This window comes from Mandrillus leucophaeus, unplaced genomic scaffold, assembly GCF_000951045.1.
Source record: "Mandrillus leucophaeus isolate KB7577 unplaced genomic scaffold, Mleu.le_1.0 Scaffold2, whole genome shotgun sequence".
In the NCBI taxonomy this organism is placed as follows: domain Eukaryota; kingdom Metazoa; phylum Chordata; class Mammalia; order Primates; family Cercopithecidae; genus Mandrillus; species Mandrillus leucophaeus.
Genome location: NW_012102031.1, coordinates 4571718 through 4581282, shown reverse-complemented (window position 1 = coordinate 4581282; position 9565 = coordinate 4571718). Strand labels below are relative to the sequence as shown.

The window sequence follows — 9565 nt, the reverse complement described above, 5'->3', positions numbered from 1 at the left end:
TAGAGACGGGGTTTCACCATGTTAGCCAGGATAGTCTCGATCTCCTGACCTCGTGATCCACCCGCCTCGGCCTCCCAAAGTGCTGGGATTACAGGTTGAGCCACCGCGCCCGGCCAGGCCAGGTCTTACTAATGCAGGCCTCCATAACAACTGTTTCAGCACTGACTGAGTGGTTAAGTTAAATACTAAAAGTTCAAAGTGCCCTTATACAAAGGCTGGAATGTAACAAAAGCCCACCAAGAGTTTTGCCCAGGCCTTTCCTGGGTCTTGAAGCATGACAAGTTAACGAAGGAATTCTTAACAGTACCTGTTTAGGATTAAACGAGTTTTATTGGGAGTCTGAAGAACTCCCCAGGTCTCCACAAACAAGTTATTGGGGGTCTGAAGGAACTCCCCAAACCTCCATGATTTAGCAGGAGACAAGATAAGGGTAATCACTCCAGCACCTGGACCCATTTAGATTAAGTAAATTTACTGAGGCTCCAGAGGAAGGTCTTTAGGATTCAGATCTTAGTTATAGATTAAAAGAAGTTAATCACTTATATCTTTTTTACAAATTGTATTTTATTTTTTTGAGATAGAGTCTCGCTCTGTTGCTCAGGCTGGAGTCTAGTGGCACAATCTCGGCTAACTGCAACCTCTGCCTCCCAGGTTCAAGTGATTCTCTTGCCTCAGCATCCTGACTAGCTGGGACTATAGGCGTGTGCCACAATGCCTGGCTTATTTTTGTATTTTTAGTAGAGACAAGGTTTCGCCATGTTGGCCAGGATGGTCTTCAACTCCTGACTTCAAGTGATCCGCCCACCTTGGCCTCCCAAAGTGACTTATGTCTTTAGATGAATGCACACTCACAGGTAAATATATAGCTGAGAAGGTATATAAGCTCGGGAAGACTTTGTAATTTTGAGTTGGTCTGATGTTATTTTCCAGGTCTTCTCCCTGTAAACAGTTACAGAAACAAAAACTCCCTCCTTTCCCAGTTCATCTGCATCTCATCATCGGGCCACAAGAATAAGCAGCCTGATCCTCGGTTTGGTCTGAGAACAATGTGAACAGGGGTATAAAAATTGGGCTTAAATCCTCAACAAAATACTAGCAAACCAATTCAACAATACATTAAACAGATCATTCATCATGACCAATTGGGATTCATCTCAGGGATGCAAAGATGGTTCAACATACACAAATCAATGTGATATATCATATCAACAGAATGGACAAAAAACATATGATCATTTCAATTGATGCTGAAAAAAGCATTTGATAAAATTCAACATTCCTTTATGATTAAAAAAAAAACTCAAAAAATTGGGCATAGAAGGAACATAACCCAACATAAAAGCCATATACAACAGACCCACAGCTAGTATCATACCGGATGGGAAAAAACTGAAAGTCTTTCCTCTAAGATCTGGAACAAGTATGCCCACTTTCACCACTGTTATTCAACATGGTACTTGAAGTCCTAGCTAGAGCAATCAGACAAGAGAAATAAATAAAGGGCATCCAGATCGAAAAGGAAGAAGTCAAATTATCCTTGTTTGCCTATAATAAGATTTTATATTTGAAAAAATCCAGACTTCACCAAAAAACTGTTAGAACTGATAAACAAATTTAGTAAAGTTGCAGGATACAAAATCAACATACAAAAATCATTAGAATTTCTAAATATCAACAGGGAACAATCTGAAAAAGAAATTTAAAAATTAATCCCATTTACAATAGCTATGAATAAAATTAAATACCTAGAAATTAACTTAACCAAAGAAGTGAAGGATCTCTACAATGAAAACTATAAAACATTGATGAAACAAATTGAAGAGGACACACAAAAACCAGAAAGATATTCCATGTTCATGAGTTGGAAGAATCAATACTGTTAAACTGTCCATACTACACAAAGCAATCTACAGAGTCAATGCAATTCCTATCAAAATACCAATGACATTCTTCAGCGAAATAGAAAAACAATCCCAAAATTTATATGGAATCGCAAAAGACCCAGAATAGCCAAAGCTATCTTGAGCAAAAAGAACAAAACTAAAGGAATCACATAACTTGACTTCAAATTATACTATAGAGCTATAATATCCAAAACAGCATGGTATGGGCATAAAAATGGACACATAGACCAATGGAACAGAGGATAACACCCAGAAACAAATCCAAACACCTACAGTGAACTCATTTTCGACAAAGGTGCCAATAACATTGGAGAAAGGACAGTCTCTTCAGTAAATGGTGCTGGGAAAATGGGATATTCATATGCAGATGAATGAAATTAGACATCTATCTCTCATCATATACAAAAATCAAATAAAAATGGATTAAAGACTTAAATCTAAGACCTTGAACTATGAAACTACTAAAAGGAAGCATTGGGGAAACTCTATAGGCCATTGGACTGGGTAAAGAAAGATTTCTTGACTAATACTACACAAGCACAGGCAACTGTGGATATAAAAAATTCCTCTTGAAAGGTTTTAGCCTGTAAATTGTTAAGTACAATGAGCTTTGAGATCCTCTCCAAGGAACCGATATATCAGTATGTTCAGCTCCCCTGTTCTTTGTTCTCCATTTTAAAGTTTAACTGCCTTGTTCTTCTCGCTTTCTTGCTCCTAGTTTCAGTAAACAATCTTTTCCACCAGTTCTAATCAGTAGTTTACATCAGTTCCCCTGGTCATCTGTTCTGTCCTGAGTCACCCCTGGTCACCTGCTCTGGTGTGAATCACCTTTAGTCACCTGTTCCTAACCATCCTTCCCGCCAAACTACTCACTCCACCACTCCGACTCATACCCCTGCTCTCTTTAAAATAGCCAATTGGGGCCGGGCATGGTGGCTCACGCCTGTAATCCCAGCACTTGGGGAGGCCGAGACGGGCGGATCACGAGGTCAGGAGATTGAGACCATCCTGGCTAACACAGTGAAACCCTGTCTCTACTAAAAATACAAAAATAACTAGCCGGGCGTGGTGGCGGGCGCCTGTAGTCCCAGCTACTCGGGAGGCTGAGGCAGGAGAATGGCGTGAACCCGGGAGGCGGAGCTTGCACTGAGTGGAGATCGTGCCACTGCACTCCAGCCTGGGCGACAGAGCGAGACTCCGTCTCAAAACAAAACAAAACAAAAAAACAATAGCCAATAGGAATTCGCTTAGACTGTGCAGTCCAATCTTAGCCAACAGGGGCATGACACAGCAGTAGGGGCTATCTGAGTCAGGAATAAAAACCCCTTCCCCTCCCTTGTTCAGGTGTGTTCTCACCATTGCTTCATCAGTGAGTCACACCCTTTTATAGAAGTAAAATTGCCTTGCTGAGAAAATATTTCCAAACTATCCATCTGACAAGGGATTAATAACCAGAATATATAAAAAGTTCAAACAACTCTCTATAGGGAAAAAAATTTAATAATCTTATTTAAAAATGGGCAAAATATCTGAAAAGCATTTCTCAAAAGAAGTGTGAAAGGAAAATATCTTGTGTCCCCAAAATCACTAAGGAAAACTCAAACTGGAAACTGCTTATGGCAAACCTGCCTTTCATTCTATTCAAAGTCACTCCTCTGCTCACTGAGATAGATGCATATCTGATGGCCTCCTTTGGAAAGGCTAATCAGAAACTCAAAAGAATGCAACTATTTGTGTCTCACCTATCTGTGACATGGAAGCCCACTCCCCCTTTGCTTAGAGTCTTCCTGTCTTTGCTTCAAGTTGTCCCATCTTTCCAGACTGAACCATTGTTCTTCTTACATATACTGATAGATGTCTCATGTCTCCCTAAAATGTGTAGAACCAAGCTGTGCCCCAACCACCTCGGGCACATGTCGTCAGGACTTCCTGAGGCTGTGTCATGGGTGCATCCTCAACCTTGGCAAAATAAACTTTCTTTTTTTTTTTTGAGATGGATTCTTGCTGTGTTGCCAGGCTGAAGTCCAGTGGCACAATCTCGGCTCACTGCAACCTCCCTCTCCTGGGATCAAGTGATTACAAAATCCTGCCTCAGCCTCCTGAGTAGCTGGGACTACAGGCACATGCCACCATTCCCGGCTAATTTTTTTTTTTTTTTTGTATTTTAGTAGAGACAGGGTTTCACCATGGTGGCCAGGATGGTCTCGATCTCCTGACCTTGTGATCTGCCCACCTTGGCCTCCCAAAGTGCTGGGATTACAGGTGTGAGCCACTGCACCCGGCCACAAAATAAACTTTCTAAACTATCTGAGACCTGTCTCAGATTTTCTGGGTTCACAGAAGATACAAACGGCAAATAGCTATATGAAAAGGTGCTCAATGTCATTGATCATCAGAGAAATGCAAATCAAAACTACAATGAAACATCATCTCACCCCAGTTAATATGGCTTTTATAAAAAAGACAGGGAAAAACAAAACCAGGCATGGTGGGTTATGCCTATAATCCCAGCACTTTGGGAAGCCCAGGTGAGAGGATCACTAGAGCTCAGGAGTTGGAGACAAACCTGGGCAACATGGTGAGACCCTGTCTCTACCAAAAAGATACAAAAATTAGCTGGGCATGGTGGCACATGCCTGTAGTCCCAGTTACTTGGGAGGCTGAGGTGGGAGGATCACTTGAGTCCTGGATGTCGAGGGCAGCAGTGATCCATGATCATGTCACTGCACTCCAGCCTGGGCGACAGAGCAAGTCCCTGTCTCAAAAACAAAACAAAACAAAACAATTTAAAATGAAAAAACTTGGGCTTATGCTGAAGGGAAGTTCAGATCATTTATAAATATTTATTAACCAATTATCATATGGAATTAATTACCATATTAACCAATTACCAAGGTAAAGCATTATGGAGGATATAAGGAGTCCTAAGACAACCTATGCCCTAGGTAAATTTAAAACATAATTAAGGAGGCAAAATATAAACATATAAAAAGAAAAATATCAAGAGATAGCAGTGTAAGTATGAGACACCCAAAGAATGAGAACATTCCGATATGGCCCTTGCCACAGTGCCCTGCACCCCCATCCAGCTGTTCTTCTCCACTCTGTCTTTCATATGACTTAACTCCTAACTATTCCTATTGTTCTTAATAAAATCCAATTGCAGGCCAGGCATGGCGACTCACACCTGTAATCCCAGCACTTTGGGAGGCTGAGGTGGGCGGATCACCTGAAGTCGGGAGTTCTATACCAGCCTGACCAACATGGAGAAACCCTGTCTCTACTAAAAATACAAAATTAGCAGGGCATGGTAGCGTGCACCTGCAATTGCAGCTACTCGGGAGGCTGAGGCAGGAGAATCGCTTGAACCCGGGAGGTGGAGGTTGTGGTGAGCCAAGATCGTGCCATTGGCCTGGGCAACAAGAGTGAAACTCCGTCTTGGGAAAAAAAAAATCCAAATTGCCCAAACAGTGGCTGCTAATCTGCAAGGACAATTCTTTCCTCTCTGAGAGGAGAATCATCCTTAATCAATTGTTTCTGAAACCGGCTGAACTCCAGCTGAGCCCCCTATTAAAGCCCTATACAACATTTCACCTTCCTTCCCCAAGTTAAAAGGCTCTTTCAGAGTCTTCTCATGCCTGCATTTCTGAAAAGGGACTTCTGCAAACAGTTCTCTGTTTTGTTTTCGAAGTGAGTATTTTAGATAGTAAATTCTATAATAGGTCAAGAAGGACAATATTTTCTAAATTGAGTTATTAGGGAAGATTAGAAAAAGCAGACCTTGAAATGAGAGCCTTAAATGATTTGTATGATTCAGAAAGACTGTGAGATGGGGATGCAAGGAGCAAATACCCAAGAAGATAGAAATATACCATGCAAAGTTCTCTGTGACCAGCCAAATTAACAGCCAAAAGTAAGAGCAAAATAAAGGCACTTTCAGACATATTAAGGTTCAAAGTTTACCACCTGGATTATATTTCTGAAAGAAATACTTAAATATTATAGCAAAACAAAAATACAGGAAAGAATAACATTTGGGATGCAAGAAACCATAATGAACAAAGAAAACAAAAATCTTTATAGTTAAATCTAAATAACTGCTGATGTACAATGTTTTTAGATTTTTTTTTCTTTTGGTAGAGACAGAGTCTTGCTATGTTGCCCAGGTGAATCATGAACTCCTGGCCTCAAATGATCCTCCTGCCTCAGCCTTCCAAGTAGCTGGGATTTATAGCCACCACACCCGGCTAATTTAAAATTTTTTTCATAGAGACACTATGTTGTCCAGGCTGGTCTGTGAATTCCTGGCCTCAAGTGATCCTCCTGCCTTGGCCTCCTGAAGTTCTGGGATTACTGGAGAAAGACCAGACATATGTGCAAATTTTGATAACAAAGCATGTTTACAGGCAATGGGATGGACTAAAACGGATTCATCTCTTTGCCTCTAATAGTGACAATGGTGAGTAATGAGCTTGGAGAGGCAGGCTGGGGCTTCACTGTGAATGGCCTTACAAACGTGCATAGGTCTTCTTTGTTATTAAAAATAATTTCCTCTGAATACCTCCTCAAACTAGTATGTTTTTTCTTCCTTTCTTTTTTATTGAGATGGAGTTTTGCTCTTGTTGCCCAGGCTGGAGTGCAATGGCACGATCTCGGCTCACCACAACCTCCGCCTCCCGATTCAAGTGATTCTCCTGCCTCAGCCTCCTGAGTAGCTGGGATTACAGGCATGTGCCACCACGCCTGGCTAATTTTGTATTTTTAGTAGAGACGGGGTTTCTCCATGTTGATTAGGTTGGTCTCGAACTCTTGACCTCAGGTGATTCACCTGCCTCGGCCTCCCAAAGTGCTGGGATTACAGGCGTGAGCCACTGTGCCAAGCCGTCTTCCTTTCATTGGTCAATTTCATACTGCCTCCCTCCCTTATTGTTTATTTACATAAAGCTTCTATCACCTCACCCTACGGCAAATGTTTGCTTGAACTCCTAATTTTGAACTTCAGTGATCTTTCTCAGGCTGTATCCTTAAAATCCATGTGTGTGTAACATTGCTGACAACTCTTTTTGTCTTGAAACTTTCCTTTTGCTTGACTTTTACAACCAGATTTCCTTCTACTTCCTCTGTCTCTGGATTCCTCATTTTAGTCCTCTTCCTAAATATAAACATACCTCAAAGTTATGTTCTCCATTCTCCTCTCTTCTCTCTCTCTAAGTTCTCTTTCCCACTTGGTTAATTCGTCCATATCTCTGGGCCTACCCCTTTCTCAAGCTGAATTCAATATTTCCAGCTGCCATCTGGATATCCTCATGTACATCATATTCAATACATTAAAATGACGGCTGGGTGCAGTGGCTCATGCCTGTAATCTCAGTACTTTGGGAGGCCAAGGTAGGCAGATCGCTTGAGCCCAGGAGTTGGAGATCACCCTGGGCAACCTGGTGAAACCTGGTCTCTACAAAAGATTAAAAAAAACAATTAGCCAGGTGTGGTGGTGTGTGTCTGTAGTTCCAGCTACTCAGAAGGCTGAAGTGGGAGGATCACTTGACCCTGGGAGTTCGAGTCTGCAATGAGTGTAATTGGGCCACTGCACTCCAGTCTGGGGAACAGAGCAAGACCTTGTCTCAAAAAAAGAAAAAAAATTAGGCCCGGTGTGATGGTTCACCCCTGTAATTCCAGCACTTTGGGAGGCCAAGGTGGGTGGATCACTTGAGGTCAGGAGTTCGAAACCATGCTGGCCAACATGGCGAAACTCCATCTCTACTAAAAACACAAAAATTAGACAGGTGTGGAGGTGCACATTTGTAAACTTAGCTACTTGGGAAGCTGAGGTTGCAGTGAGTCGAGACTGCACCACTGCATTTCAGCCTGGGTGATGGAGAAACACTCTGTCTCAAAAAAAAAAAAAAGTAAAATTAGTATATTGAAATGAAACATCACCTTTTCTCTGAAACATGATCTTTCCAGTTCTATTGTTAGCATTGCATAACTATTCTCCCAGTATCTAGACAAAAAACCTGAGCGATTTCTCAAACCTCTCTTTCCTTTGTCTACCACCTATAGCCATCAAGTCCTATCAATTTTCCTCTCTAATACTTCTTTTACTTTTCTTTTTATTCTTACCACTTCCAACCTAGATCAAGTTCTCATTACTTGCCTAGAATATTGCTAAAGTATCCAATTTACACCCACCATCTTGTTTCAAAGCCTTTCATGTCTAAGATCCCAATCATCTTTCTAGCCCATATCCTGGAATACCTTATACTTTAATTAAACTGCAATTCTTTCTGTAACCCAAACAGGTTCTGCCTGTTTTCCCTATGAACTTTCACCCCCTTCACACCTTTCCCTTCATTTGGGACCATGACTTTCAGTGAGTCAATAATCTTTCAGCCAGGCGCAGTGGCTCACCCCTGTAATCCCAGCACTGTGGGAGGCCAAGGCGGGCAGATCACCTGAGGTCAGGGGTTCCAGACCAGCCTGGCCAACATGGCAAAACCCCATCTCTATAAAAATACAAAAAAATTAGCCAGGTGTGGTGGCACATACCTGTAATCCCAGCTACTCGGTAGGCTGAGGCAGGAGAATTGCTTAAACCTGGGAGATGGAGGTTGCAGTGAGCCGAGATCGCCCCACTGGACCCCAGCCTAGGCGACAGAGAGAGACTACGTCTCAAAACAAAAAAAACAAAAAACTTCTAACTATTGAGCAAAATCTTTAGAGAAGTAAGAGAATTCAAAATGAAGGTGACATAATTTCCTCTCATGTATTTGTTTTGTCTCATAAACCCATATGAAGAAGTGAAACCTCATTAAATAAAAAGTGATTTGAGAACTTAACCAGTAATTGTTTTCCCTTTAGTTTGTCTCATTACTACTGGTTTACTGGATGACTACAAAGATGGTATATCTCAGACAAACTCTTTAGTGGTAATATTCCTATATCACAATATTATGTTAGCAACTTTAAATAAAAAGGTTACAAAGTATTTTCTGTATCAATGAAGATAATCTTTCCTCCTGGGTAGCCACCAGCTCCTGGAAGTTGAGCTGTCACTAGGAAGCAATTAAAAATTTATATTAATAAGAGTGAATAAACTTTGTACAAATGACTATATAAATACACATGGAATCTGCTGTTGCAGCTCTTTAGTACATTTTACAAAGAGTCATGATCCTTTCGTTTCTAAACAACATGTTATATTTTCATATTACTTAACCAGTGGTGAAATTATAAGTATTCTGCCAGCATAGCCATAATTCTACAAATAATTTCACTATCTTTCACAACGGAAGATATTCGTGAAAGTTAGTTCTCCCAAAGAATGGAAATAAAATTTAAATATTACTAACTTTCTTTTTTTATTTTTCTTTTCTTTTTTTTTTTTTTGAGATGGAGTCTAGCTCTGTTGCCAGGTTGGAGTGCAGTGGCGCAATCTCGGCTCACTGCAATCTCCGCCTCCCGGGTTCAAGCAATTCTCCTGCCTCAGCTTCCCAAGCAGCTGGGTCTACAGGTACGCGCTGCCACGCCCAGCTAATTTTTGTACTTTTAGTAGAGATGGGGTTTCACCATGTTGGTCAGTATGGTCTCAATCTCCTGACCTCATGATCTGCCCACGTTGGCCTCCCAAAGTGCTGGTATTACAGGCTTGAGCCACCATGCCC

The 9565-nt window shown here is 41.3% G+C and overlaps 1 protein-coding gene across 1 annotated transcript in view; it reads right to left on the bottom strand.

The window, feature by feature from the left end:
- The window catches only part of DMC1 (DNA meiotic recombinase 1), a 69908-nt gene that overhangs the window by 34567 nt on the left and 25776 nt on the right, over nucleotides 1-9565 (bottom strand). The window contains 2 exon segments of the mRNA XM_011979126.1: nucleotides 5499-5617; nucleotides 8884-8998. Coding sequence (XP_011834516.1) covers nucleotides 5499-5617; nucleotides 8884-8998 — 234 coding nt within the window.